Source organism: Phoenix dactylifera, chromosome 15 (assembly GCF_009389715.1).
Source record: "Phoenix dactylifera cultivar Barhee BC4 chromosome 15, palm_55x_up_171113_PBpolish2nd_filt_p, whole genome shotgun sequence".
Taxonomy (NCBI): domain Eukaryota; kingdom Viridiplantae; phylum Streptophyta; class Magnoliopsida; order Arecales; family Arecaceae; genus Phoenix; species Phoenix dactylifera.
Window position 1 is genome coordinate 10563546 of NC_052406.1, and position 14209 is coordinate 10577754.

At 43.7% G+C, this 14209-nt stretch overlaps 1 protein-coding gene across 1 annotated transcript in view; it reads left to right on the forward strand.

Annotated features, from left to right (window-relative positions):
* The window catches only part of LOC103711517 (CCAAT/enhancer-binding protein zeta), a 39460-nt gene continuing 25251 nt past the window's right edge, over positions 1–14209 (forward strand). The window contains exons 1-4 of the mRNA XM_039134409.1: positions 1–775; positions 4126–4201; positions 6952–7071; positions 7711–7786. Of these exons, the coding sequence (XP_038990337.1) occupies positions 109–775; positions 4126–4201; positions 6952–7071; positions 7711–7786 (939 nt within the window). The 5' untranslated portion in view covers positions 1–108. The remainder of the gene's footprint in view (positions 776–4125; positions 4202–6951; positions 7072–7710; positions 7787–14209) is intronic.

Sequence of the window (14209 nt, forward strand, 5' to 3'; positions counted from 1 at the left end):
CCCTCAACAAAATCAAGAACTGCACGACCGCTAAAACCCTACCGTCATTCTTCTGAAGCCCCTCTCCTTTATCCTCTCGGTTCACAGCGGCACCGGAGAGGAGAAACAATGGCGATGTCGAAGCCCAAGAAACCCCACCAAATCCCCGAAGACCTCGAGCTCCTCAAATCCGACGTCGCCTCCTTCGTCTCCTCCCTCGGCCTCGCCCCATCTTCCGGCGCCTCCGGTGCCGGCTTCGACGACTCCGACTTCCGGAAAACAGGTTCCTTCAAACCCCCCAAAAGCCGAGATCCCAAACCCTCGGCTCCCGAAAAGATCGATGGCGGCGAGAAGAAGAACAAGAAGGACGACTCCGATTCCAAGCCCAAACCCAAGCCCAAGCCCCATCCTTTGCAAATCGATCCGTTCGAGAACGCTAAATATGACAAGAACCTCCCCATGTTGCCGTTGATGAAGGCGAGCTTGCTGTCGGGGTACTGGTACAATGACGCCGACGATCTGGAGGGGAAAGTCCTGGGGCCAGAGGGGAGGAAAAAGGTCCCGTCTTTGGGGATCGAGGAGCTGAAGAGGCTCGTTTCGAAGAAAAAGGAGGTCGCGGAGAGGTTGCTGCGGCAGTACACGCTGGACTATGATTCGTCGAGGAGGAAGAGCGGGGATATGAGGCTGCTTGAAGTGACGGCAAGGTCGGGGACATCGGCGGATAAGGTCTCGGCATTCACGTGCTTGGTCGAGGACAATCCAATCGCGAACATGAGGTCACTCGATGCGCTACTATGTGAGTCCTCTTTCATTTGATGTTTTATGCAAAGCATCCAGAAAACGGGGGTTTTCTTTACATTATTTTATCCAGTTCATCGAAGAAACCTGAATTCATATTTTTGATGGCCTCAAAAGAGTCTTCCCAAATTAAACCCTGTGAAATGTTACATCTAAAATCTACTGGAGCATGTATACAGTGTTTCTCAGGGAGTCTACCATACATATGTATATTTCTTTCTGAATTGACTAAAATATTCCACAAGAGAAGATGATGAAATCGGGGTCTGACCTTAAAAGCATCTATTATAGTAATGAGGGTTTTAAGTTCATACATTTTTTATATTTTGGAGTAATGGGAGTTTCTTATTATTATCTAGTGTTTTGGATGTCTTTGAAAGTTCAAGGTAAGCTCAGGGCCATAGTGCTAAAATGCTGCAAATTGGAGTGAGAAACTTTAGTTTGACAGCAATAGTCTTGGACCAGGGAAGGCAACATATCAAAGAGTGATCACCAAACTATACTCATGCTTAGTCCAAGGGTGGTATTTATGCCCTTGGAAAATTGGGAGATATAATTTCCAAATATTAGCATTACTTGAATCAGAGTCTGGAATGAAAGTTATGGTCCGAAAAAGGCAGAGGCATGAGGTTGGAAGAATCCATTTGACCAACGCGATTGATAGTTTTGCTTGACATGATTCAAATAGAAATTTATCATTGAACTGATAATTGATACAGGAAGGATTTTTGTGCTATTTTCAGGTTATATGGTGTTGATTCTTGAGAAGAGGACATGTTTAAATGCCAAATTAGTTTATGGTGAAATGTTTGAAGAGCACAGGGGCCTAAAAAGCATAAAAAGATACTGTGTACCAAAATTAATTTTAATAAAAATAGAATGAAGATAAGGCCAAAGTCAAGATGACTTGGACAAGGAATACCATAGAGTGATGGAATGATCCAAGATTCAAAAGAATGGGTAAATAAATGAAGAACTTTATAAAATTGAGTTACAACTGGGTGAATGAAGTGGAGGGTTTCTTTCAAGGTGATGAGACCAATGCATATCTTAATGAATTAAGCTAAATTATAGAGTAACAACATTGCTTGCTATGTTGTATGCCCTGAATGTGAAACAACAAAAAGGATCCAAGAAAACAATTTGAATGTAACATAAATGAAAATACTGAGATAGACGTCCGATAACATTAGGATTGATGGAAGAGTATATTAGAGGAGCTATTGAAATTTTCCAAATAAGAATAAAGCAATAGAGAATCAATTGAGATGGTATTGGCATGTGAAATAGAGATTGAGGAGTTTTGACAAGGAGGGATACTTGAATCTTTGTTGAAGGATTTAGAAAGAGAAGGCAAAGACCTGATTTAACACGGATAGAATTTGTGAGTGAAGTTCAGAAAGGTTGTAGTAATACTAGAAGTAGCACTTAATAGGATTTGTTGCTGAATGAGGACACATAGAGGAGATCATATAATTTGGGGAAGGTTTGATGGTTATGGCATTTGTTTAGATCACTCTAGGAGACTATCAAATTATATCTTCCTAAAAATAAACAAGCTTCTATATATTTTGCTTTTGTTTCATCACTTTTTTGGTTAGAGTAATTCTTACTGCTTCTGGATAAAGGCTCACATGTGGATGAACTATTCTGCAACGATCTTTTCATCGATGCAGTCTTGACAAGTTCCGACAAGCTATTGACACAAAATATTGCTGGTTAGCTAGGGGTGGAACCAGGATCATCACATTGGGTGGCCAAATATAAAAAGGAAGAAGAATGCTATCACAAGCCATTATAATTTTAGTATGGGTCATTATTGAAATTAAAGAGAAAAATTTAAAGTGATGTTTATATTAAGCTCTTAATGTATTAAGACATTTATAAATGGCATTTCAAGGGAATAGGGCTTATAATAATGATAATGTTTTTCGAGACATTTTTCTTTAGATATGATTTCTGTGTTTAAATTCCTAAATGGGCCACATTACCAAATTATGGTGATTAATGTAGTTATATAATGGAATTATAAGTGGGCATCTAATAATATTTATTTATATATTTATATCAGTTATTTTGTACAATATTTATACTATACCATCACCAAAATGGCATGGCTACAATAAAGAAACAGGGACTACAATAAATGATGATGAGTTTTTTATATGTGCAAACTGACAGAAGGGATTCACAGCTATGAAACAAAATGAGAGAAAAATGCGTAAAAGGAAAATAATAATAGAGAGATTTGGGAGAGAAAAAAGCCATAGGTCTTACTAATCTTGCTCTTTGATATAATTTTTCATGTACCTTCTTTAATAGAATTCCTAGCTTCCTTGATTAGAGTTTTTGTTAGAATACAAGAATCCTAACTAACTAATTTTATGCTAATTCAAACATATACTAATGGACAAAGGGTGCTGATCCACCATCCATTGTCTGTCATGTATAAATATCATATAATCTTTTTAAATTATAGAGGGCACATGAGATTAGTGGCTACAAACAGGATGGTGGGGCCGCACATGGAATTTGTGGGGTTGGGCATCATATATTTCAGGAACCATGTTTAGAGAAATTGGTGAACTTTGGGGGGCTGTGGCCCCCTTCAGCCCCCCATTGGATTCACCACTGTGGCTAGCTGAACTTGTAAATTGATTTTTCTGCCTCTATAATTGATGCGACTACAAGTCTGCCCAGTTGTTCTTTTTTTTTTTTGGTGATTGCACAGTTATTCTTAAAATCATTAGATCTTAAAAAGTTAGATGGCAACCACACACTTGTGAGATGATCACATCAGAGTACTGGCCTAATGGCAATGCTCTGATAGATCTGTAGATAATAGAAAAAGAAAAGAAGGTAAAAAAAAAGGGAAGAAGATAGCTCAAGAGAATTAAACCAGCAGGGAGAATAAGCGGATAACCAAGGTGAAGACAGGAGAGGAAAAGAACAAGAAAGATTAGGCAGGCATACTGCTTTAACTGAACCATGCGTCTTTCTCCTCTATATTGATAATAATTTCCATGTTAACAGCTTCTGGTTGCACAACCAAGAAGCCTACTATTTTAATGGCCAGCAACTGATGTTTGTACTTCTTCATATGTGAGCCTAAAGTCATATTGCTTAGGCCCATTTACATTTATTTGGACCAGTAACAGATAAATAAAGCAATGCCATGGTAATTGTATAATATTATGATCTAAAATAAGCAGTTTTAACAACACATCATAATCAAGAGTATTGTATGATCATTTTTTTTGGTTCATTCCTTTTCATTCTGTTATTTTGTCCATTTTTAATCTTTTCATGATAGGTAATTAAGTTAAGGGGCTGTTCTGTTTAATGCAGCTATGGTGACGTCAAGGGTAGGGAAACGCTATGCATTTACTGGCTTCGAAGCACTAAAGGAGTTGTTCCTGTTGAGGTCTGCAGCATATCCTTTTGTAGATCTTGTCAAAAATTTTCAATTTTAGTAGGATGCATCTTATCCTACTTTTTTTTTACTTATAGTATTTCTTGCTGCCCAATACGTGAAAATCTTGAATGTTGTTTAGATACAACAACCTCTGTTGTAGCTATGACTGTCATAGCTCATGCTGTATCCCTAAATATATCAAACCATTTTTACTGATCGTGAATATTTTTGGTGGTCGTCTTAGTGCTTGCTTCTATCAATTATATTATTTCAGTGTCATTGGTCAATATTTGATCTTGTGGTCGTCAATGCTTCTTTACTTTCTTGCACTTTTCTTCTTATTTGACATGATTGTTTGTTCTCATAATGATAAGAGGCATTAGCACATCTTGCATGTTTTCTTATAATGAAGTTATAATATACCAAATTCCTGTGCCCCCCCCCCCCCCCCCCCCCCCACCCTCTTCTTTCCCCTTTCCAAGAAAAAAAAGGAAAAGAAAACAAAGTGGAGATCAAGATATTAAGAGATATGCCATTAGATGTGAACTCTGTGATTTTAGCCTTGGGCCCATTATAAGATATCTAAAAAGAAGAGATTCATTAGATCTTCGAAAAACTAGGGAATATTAGTGAGGAGGTATGTGAATTGTGAAAGAATCAGGAAAGACTAATTCAGATTTTTTGCATGTAAGGATATGAATGTTTGGAAACAACTTCCAACGGTTTGCAAATTTTAGCAGTATACTTCACTTGGCATGCATAATGAAAAAGGTGTGCATCGGTGCATCCACATGGGCAAAGAGGGTGGGAAGGAGAAGGGGGGCATTATGATTTACAAAAAAAAGAAAAAGCAAGATTCATGTGGATAAGTCATTGGTAGGATTCAGGAATGAGAATTTTAGTAGGATGCGTCTTATCCTACTTTTTTTTTTACTTATAATATTTCTTGCTGCCCAATACAGGAAAATCTTGAATGTTGTTTAGATACAACAACCTCTGTTGTAGCTATGACTGTCATAGCTCATGCTGTATCCCTAAATATATCAAACCATTTTTACTGATTGTGAATATTTTTGGTGGTCGTGTTAGTGCTTGCTTCTATCAATTATATTATTTTTCAGTGTCATTGGTCAATATATGATCTTGTGGTCATCAATGCTTCTTTACTTTCCTGCACTTTTCTTCTTATTTGACATGATTGTTTGTTCTCATAATGATAAGAGGCATTAGCACATCTTGCATGTTTTCTTATAATGAACTTATAATATACCAAATTCATGTGCGCCCCCCCCTCCTTTCCAAGAAAAAAAGGAAAAGAAAACAAAGTGGAGATCAAGATATTAAGAGATATGCCATTAGATGTGAACTCTGCGATTTTAGCCTTGGGCCCATTATAAGATATCTAAAAAGAGGAGATTCAGTAGATCTTCAAAAAACTAGGGAATATTAGTGAGAAGGCATGTGAAAGAATCAGGAAAGACTAATTCAGATTTTTTGCATGTAAGGATATGAATGTTTGGAAACAACTTCCAACGGTTTGCAAATTTTAGCAGGATACTTCACTTGGCATGCATAATGAAAAAAGAGGTGTGCATCCACGTGGGCAAAAGAGGGTGGGCAGGAGAAGGGGGGCATCATTATGATTTACAAAAAAAAGAAAAAGCAAGATTCATGTGGATAAGTCATTGGTAGGATTCAGGAATGAGTTTCAAGGAATGTTTTATGGTGGTTCTGCTTCAAGAGTTGGTGTTTAGCTTTATATACATACAAATGTTAGCTTTGTTGTATGGAAAAGTGCTTGCGGCAATGGGAATTGTGTTGGTATTTCAGACATTTGCAAGAAATTGATCTTGAAAGAGGTTGTGAGAAGGAAGCGGATCAAATGAAAGTTTGGATTGCATCATGCACAGTTGATGGAAGATGAAATGCAGTTTCTTAATGATGTTGAAGATCTCTGTAGATTGTCACTTAGAATGAAAGTGGTGGAAAAGAAGTTTGCTAGCTTTTCTAACAGTTTCAGTGCTTGCAAGATACATGGGTTGTGTTGCTGTTGTTAGATGGTCATATAGCAATTCCTGAACCCAACTTATCAATATTCCTAAATGAGATAAGACGAGACCATTTCCATGGTTCTCTTGGTGGTTGTAGTAACCATCCTACATAGTTAAGGCTTTTGTTGTATTTATGCTGGACATTATTTGGTAATTGGTATACTGACTTCCAAGAGGATTTTAGAAGTGAAGATAAGTGGACTTGACAGTTGAGATTGAGTTGTCGAAAAGTTAGAAAACATAATTTCTTGCACAATGCTTCTTCACAGGGGGAAAGTTCATGTAATATTGCAAATCTTAGATGATGTTTAACTTGCATGAATGTATTGGAAGATGAAGTGGCTTTATGCCAAGATGGCACATGGACTTCTTTCGCTTCCCTTTCCATCAGATATAAATAGCTTGCTTTGCTGTCATTTCTGTGAGAGGACATTCGATGATTCAAATGATGCTTTTACCAAGCGCAAAAAAACATGGAACTTGGAGTTTTTTTTTTTTTGTTAATCTACCCTCACAAAGCTGGCACACCAATAAGATCTAATTTTATGTGTTAGCTACAGTTGGTGTGCTTTGCTCAAAGATTGTCGATCATCATGAGATACAAACTACTTTTAATTGCTTTCTTTTCTTTGCTGCTGTATAATGGGTTTAGCCTTCAAAAGTAACAACTATTTTTACTGACATCTTATTCAATGTTTATCTTTTCAGGTTACTGCCAGATCGCAAGTTGAAAAGCCTTTTCCAACATCCCCTGGATAATTTGCCTGAAACAAAAGATGGTTTCTCTCTTTTACTGTTTTGGTATTGGGAGGAATGCTTGAAGCAAAGGTGCGTCCTTATTAAAACAAACCCTCAAAATCTAAAGAAGGCTAACACACACCATATGTTTCAACTTATACTTGATGTTGCTTAATGTTCTACTTTAGATCTTAATGTTATTGAATTAATTATGCATGTTTATCATGGAACCATTTTTTTCATCCCTTCTTGTTGTAGGCAATGCTCCATTATATACTTGTATTGAGCATCTTCAAATATCTTCACTACTGTTATTCATGATTTCTTAAACCTTCCCCCAGTCTATGACCCTTCATCCATCGTCTGACTATTGCTCAACCTTCCTGGAGTTTAAATTGCAATGTTTGATTGAAAACCAAGGAAAAGAAAAACTTCTTCAGCTGAAAGTTGCGATATTTTTCATCTGACCTCCAATGACAGATGAATTTAAACGTACCTTAATGCAAGTATTGGAGAAAGAGGCCTAAATATTTGTGCGGAAGTTATGGAGATTGGAACTGATAAGTTAGATAACTATAAATGACCATACTTAACCATTGACCTAGAAGAATCAATTATTGACATGTAATTCATGACTTATTTGGAGTCTACTTTAGGAGCCAAAATTATATATATATTTTTTATTTTATTCTATGTGGTCTTTATTATGTTCAAACATTTTCATTATAGATATGAACGATTTGTTATTGCACTCGAGGAAGCACTAAAGGATATGTTACCTAATCTCAAAGACAAAGCAATGAAGGTTAGTACACAATCCTCTTTCCTTTCAAATCTCTAGCTACACAGTTGCAAGTATGCTGGACATCTTATGCTTGGTTTGGTTGAGTCCTTTTCTGCATACATTTCAGTGCTATATTGTGAGGATCAAGATTCGCCGTACCGGTACCGAACCCCGTACCGGTGCCGCACTAGTATGGGCATACTGAGTGTCGGTACGGTACGGTATGCGGTACGCCAGGTATACCGACATTGGTGTACCGATACCGGTACCCATCGGTACGGATACGGTACGCTCGGTACCGACTGGTACCGATCGGTACTGCGAACCTTGGTGAGGATGTTATTGTGCTGTTTAACTTATTACTTGCATGTTACTTTTTCAAAATTATGCTTCGCACATAGCCTTGTTATAGCCTTGTTTGTCAGTTAACATAATATATTACTTTTGAAAAAGACTACTGGGTGCTTAAGTTTCTGAATATCACCTGCAACTTTTATACAAGTCTGGTATCATTTTTGTTGTGAAGATTTGATTTCTTAAAATATTAATTTATCAAGGTCTCTTCTGACTAATGAATTGCATATCAAATTTTTATTAACAAAAAGAAGATTGAACTATATTTAGTTTAGAAAAACTGATCATATCATGGTACATATGGCCTTATACCTTGGTATTATGAGGTATGTACTGTGGTAAGTAGTGCCCATTTTTAAGGTGTACCAAAGTAACATACTACTGTAGATGCTGTGCTATACCACCTATATCAGCAAACCATTATGGGGGAATACCATGGTTCAAACCATGACACTCTAGTACCATGGTACTTCAACCTGCATATATATATCGCCAATGCCTAACCACTTGCTGGAGTAGCATGATGTTGCATGATTTGTTTTAAAAGCACCACTTTTTTGTTCTGTGATTAATTTGCCATTTTTTATTTTTTAGTCTTTTTTTAATACTAATGTACATTTATTTACAACTATACATAGGGTCTATATATTTGTGCATATGGATAAATTTACATTGTTCTATTAAAAAATTGCTCTCTGTTTAGCTTGCCATTTGTTTTCTAGTCCTCCTAATAGCCATCTCAAGTATATACACATTCATAAAACTAGTGTCAAGAGAGTCTTTGCAAAATTTTGTAATGATTTGGTTGGGACTTGGGAGACATGCAACTGGAAAATCATTTATTATTGAATTTCTGCAGTTTTTTTTGGTAAGGACTAGTGGGTTGGTGAGAGCATATTGAGATCCTTTTATGCCGAATTGCTTGGGTAAATACTAATGCATGCTCAAGTAATTAGGCCTCGTTTGGCAGAGCTGTTGACAGTAGAGCTTTCATAAAAAGCTATTTGCTGTTTGGTAACCACATTTCTAAAGTGCTGTAGAACTTTAATATGTATTTGGCAAACAAACTGAGAAAGTACTTTTGGTATGACAAAATGGCCATAAAGGACATTGCATAGTATTATACAACGGAGCATAATAAAATATAATATATATTAATACATAAATATATGATATAGTATAATATTACTATAATATAATATAATATTGTATACTATAGCATAATAATATAACATAATTTGATATTATATAACATAACATATCAATGTATTACGATATAATATAATATAATATAATATTTATAGTATAATACAATAATAAAGGTATAAAATATTATAATTATAATTATTATATATTAATAAATATAAAAGTGACATTTTCAAAAATATAATATTTTATTATGGGTATTTTGGTTAAAAAATATAAATCAAAACAGCTTTCTGATATATGCTAAAAGTGCTTTTCCGAAGAAGCTCCATTTTGGAGCTTTCTCCCAAAAAGCTGTTTTAGCTTTCTGGCAAAACTAAAAAAGCTTCTCGATTTTTTTATCAAACATCTCTATTCTATTCAAAAGTATTTTTGGAGGGTCAGAAAATGCTTTCTAGCCCATCAAAAGCTCTGCCAAATGGGGCCTTAACCTTTGGAGTCGAAGCATGTCATGGTGCTATATTTTGGTTTTCTGGAGGACAACTTTGTTTCTTTTTTTTGGCTTAGATAATAAGATATGTTTGATAACGAAGTGGTTTCTTTTTATATTGGTTGTTGTTGCTGGTGGTCCAAACCGAGAACGATTGGCACAGCGGTGTGAACGGGGTTCCCTTTGAGTTGCTTTGGTTGCGCTCCGCCCTCCGCCGTGAAACCTGCAAGCAAGCCTCGCACCACCACCGGGGTAGTGGGGGCCCTCCGACGATCAAGTCAGAGGAGATCGAAGGAGAAGGAGAAGGAGAAGGAGAAGGTAGCAGGTGAGATGATACTCTGGAAGATATATCTTACCCTCCCCCTTCCCCCCCAGCCTCATATATATCAGGCTGGGGGGTTTTTCCGGGGATTCGTCATCGTGTGGTACGATGGGGCTGCCACTGACATGGCCGTTACAGGGCGTCGTGGGGCAGCGCTGGGTACAGCCATGGCAGGGCATAGTGGAGCTCCGCCTTGTACGGCTGTTACAGGGGATCGTGGGGCAGCGCCGGATACGGCCGTTGCAGGGAGTAGTGGAGCAGGGGGCCGCGGCGTGCCTCAGAGGAACAGTCTGTTGTTGTCGAGAGATTGTCGACTCGGGGTCGGCCGTAGTCTTCCTGGGCGCGCGTGCCGGTCACGTGGGGCATGGTGGCTAAGTTCCCCCGTAACAGTAGCCCCCCACTCCCGAGCCTGGAACCAGGAGGAGAACGGGTGAAGGGAGTGATGCTTCGAGATTGCCGCCATCCCTCGGAAAGGCGCGCGCGCTCCGAGCTTCCCGCCTTCTTTATGGCGTATGGCAGTTGTCGCTGATCTGGCGGTCTGCGGATTTCGGCGGACATCCTTCCTTAATGGCGTCGATTCGCCTTTGGGGCGCGAACAAACTTTCGGCAGCCAGGCGTTCTCTGGCGTCACCGAGGCGTCACCCGCCTTTCCGCCTATTTGACCGGGGGGCCCTCCCCGTCCGCCTTTCTCTTCACAGGCATCTTCAAGTTTCTCCCTTGTGCCGCTGCCGTTGCCGCCGAACTGTTCGTTCGCTCCTCCTTTGACGCTCTCAGAGCCGTTCTTCCTTCCTTTCCGGTGAGTTGCCCTACTCTTCAATTTAGGGCTCTCCGTACTTTCTCCTTTCGTGTTAGTGTACTCCAGTCGTTCCGGTGCCTTTCCCCCTCTTGACCCCGTCCTGACCGTAGGTTCACTGGCCATTAGGGATGGACGAAGTAAGGGCGGACCGCATTCAGTCGGAGCTGGTCCCTGAAGACCTAGATAGGTTCGTGGCTCGGTACCACCTTCCCGAAGCCTGCAACATTACGCTCCCGGGGCCTGAGGAGAGGATGTCCCATCCTCCTCCAGGAAAGGTCGCCATCAATGAGGACATCCTTCGGGCTGGGTTCCGCTTTCCCCCCTCGGACTTAGTCGTGCAGGTGCTTCGGGGTTTAAGAGTGGCGCCGACGCAACTGGTGCCGAACTCATGGCGCATCCTGTCGGCCTTCCAGGTTCTCTGCCGCATGCATGAGGTTCCCGCCACCCTGAATGTCTTTTGGGAATGCTACGGCCTGAACGGCCACCCCCGGGACAGAGGGTGGTGGTGCTTCGCGGCGCGGCGAGGGTGCGGCCTCGTCAAGGATGCTCCTTCCTCCATTCACGGCTGGAAGGAGCGTTTCTTTTTCATTGACGTAGATCCCTCTTGGGGAATCGGGACAACTTGGGAGACGCCGATGAAGTCCCCGATCGGCTTATCGAGGTTGAGGGAGGAGTCCGATGGCGTTGCCGTCTTGAGGGGGCTGGTTGCCGAGGGCCGGCTTCCCCCGGTGGCCCGCCTTATTTCCGAGGATGCCTTGGTGAACGTCGGTCTGAGCTCGGTCCCCGCCGACCGTGAGCCCGCCACCACTTTTTTTTTAGCTCTTTTCTCCTCTTTCGTTTCTTCTTTCCATCAGTTTCTCAGTCTCTGACCATCTCGTCCTTTTTGCAGAAATCGACGTCATGCGGTCGGACAAGGTGATGGCTGTCAGTAGGGCGTCCCTACTGGAAGCGGTCCGGAGGAAGAAACGGACTCCTCCGAGCGGGGTCCCACCGGCGAAGAAGTCCCGCCAGCAGGCGACTCCGACGCCGACAGACGGGTCCGGACCCACCGATCAGGGGGGCGCCGCGGGCTCGGACCGACAGTTGACGCAGTATCAGCCCTCCGGTGATGAGACTACCGCTTTTCCGGAGGCGTCACCCGGGCGCGCCCGAGACGGCCGGGTCGGACGCGATCAGTCCCCAGCCCGGCCTTCGACTCGGTCGGCTTCGGATGATACGAGAAGGAGCGCGCCGAGGCCCCGGCCGAGCGGGACCCTGTCGATTTCTGGAGCGGCCCCCGCCCCGAGCACGGTCAGCATGACTCTCCCCAAGCAATGGGTAAGGGTAAGGCCGCAGAACCACCGTCCGGCTCCGGGGCGAAGTCGGGGTCAGCCTTCACTTTCGCCGGCGCTCGAAACCTCATCGAGACGGTGCTGCTGGAGAGTGACCGTAGGCGGGTCCGGCAGATGGGGATCCCTGACGTCGGAGCTGCCAGCTGCGTCTGTCTCATGTCGGTGAGTGTTCTTCTGGCCGCTTTCGTCATTTATAGGCTCTATTGATCCCCGCCTGACGCCCTCATTTTTCCTATCTCTTAGCTCGCCCAGTACATGATCCGTCTGGAGGAAAGCCACGAGGAACAGGCGAGGCTTCTGGCGAGGGCCGAGAGCCGACTGAAAGCTGTAGAGGAGGGAGGCCAGGCTGCGGCAGGGAGGACGACCAGGGACCTCGAGACGAGGCTCCAGGTGGCCGAAGAGCGGGTACTCGGCTTCGCCGCCCTCGAGAGGCAACTGTTGGAGACTCAGGAGCAACTCAAGGTTGCCTCGGGTCTCGAAGGCGAGATCAGGAAGGCGGAGGAGCGGGCCGAAGAGCAGTCCCGGAAGGCTGCCGACTTCCGGGAGAGGTGGGAGAAGGCCCAGCAGTCAGCCGACAACGCCCGCAACCGAGCCCGATCTCTTGAAGCCAAGCTGGCCGAATTGGAATCGGCCTTGGAGGAGTCCCGCGCGAGCAACCAGGAGCTTCATTCGCGCCTGGAGGAGGCTGAGGCTGCTCGCGTTGCTGCCGAGGCGAAGCACATGGAGGCTCGGGCCGATCTGCTGAGGGTCTCCTCCGAGGCGGACGACCGGATTGTGGCGAAGGTCATGGAGGCGAAAGCTCAGATTACGGAGCGAGCGGAGGCGGCGCTGGCCGAGAAGAGCGCGGAAATCGGGCGTCAGGCGGTACAGGCCTATCGTCAGTCCGCCGAGTTCATCCGTGACATGTCGGACGCGGGGTCCGACTCCTTTGTCTTAGGCTTCGATGAAGGCCTGGCGAGGGTGTCCGCTAGATACCCCGAAATTGACCTGAGTGGGGTCTCCCTCCTCGACTCCCCTTCGATGCCATTGCCTGCTGATTCTCCAACTGTCTCCCTACCCCTTGCGGGTGTGCTCGCCGTTCCCGACCCAGGGGTTCCTCCAAGCTGACCCTCTGTATTTTTCTTTGTTCTTTTCTTTGTATGTTGGCGTTTTGCCATGTTGTATGGGTCTCGGCCCTGGTGCAACGAAAGTTAATGCAAACAGAGTGTTTCCTCATTTCACTTTCATCCTTCCTCTTTTTAAGTCTCGGTAGCGCCTCGCCGACTCCTGACTCTTAAAGTTCCTCCGGCGCTAGGCCAGGCATCCGAGGGTTAGGCCTCAGGAAATTCATCCGGCGCTAGGCCAGGCATCCGAGGGTTAGGCCTCAGGAAATTTTTCCGGCGCTAGGCCAGGCATCCGAGGGTTAGGCCTCGGGAAATTTTTCCGGCGCTAGGCCAGGCATCCGAGGGTTAGGCCTCGGGAAATTCTTCCGGCGCTAGGCCAGGCATCCGAGGGTTAGGCCTCAGGAAATTCATCCGGCGCTAGGCCAGGCATCCGAGGGTTAGGCCTCAGGAAATTCTTCCGGCGCTAGGCCAGGCATCCGAGGGTTAGGCCTCAGGAAATTCTTCCGGCGCTAGGCCAGGCATCCGAGGGTTAGGCCTCAGGAAATTCATCCGGCGCTAGGCCAGGCATCCGAGGGTTAGGCCTCAGGAAATTCTTCCGGCGCTAGGCCAGGCATCCGAGGGTTAGGCCTCAGGAAATTCTTCCGGCGCTAGGCCAGGCATCCGAGGGTTGAGCCTTGGGGAATTCCGCTCGTTGGTCGGCCAAGGCTGGCGCAAGCCGAGGCGACCGGTCGGGGCTTCAGGCTAGTCTGCTCCCGGGATGATCATCGGGTTAGCCTGGCATCCGAGGGCCGAGCCTCGGGGAATTCCACTCGTTGGTCGGCCAAGGCTGGCGCAAGCCGAGGCGACCGGTCGGGGCTTCAGGCTAGTCTGCTTCCGGGATGATCATCGGGTTAGCCTGGCAT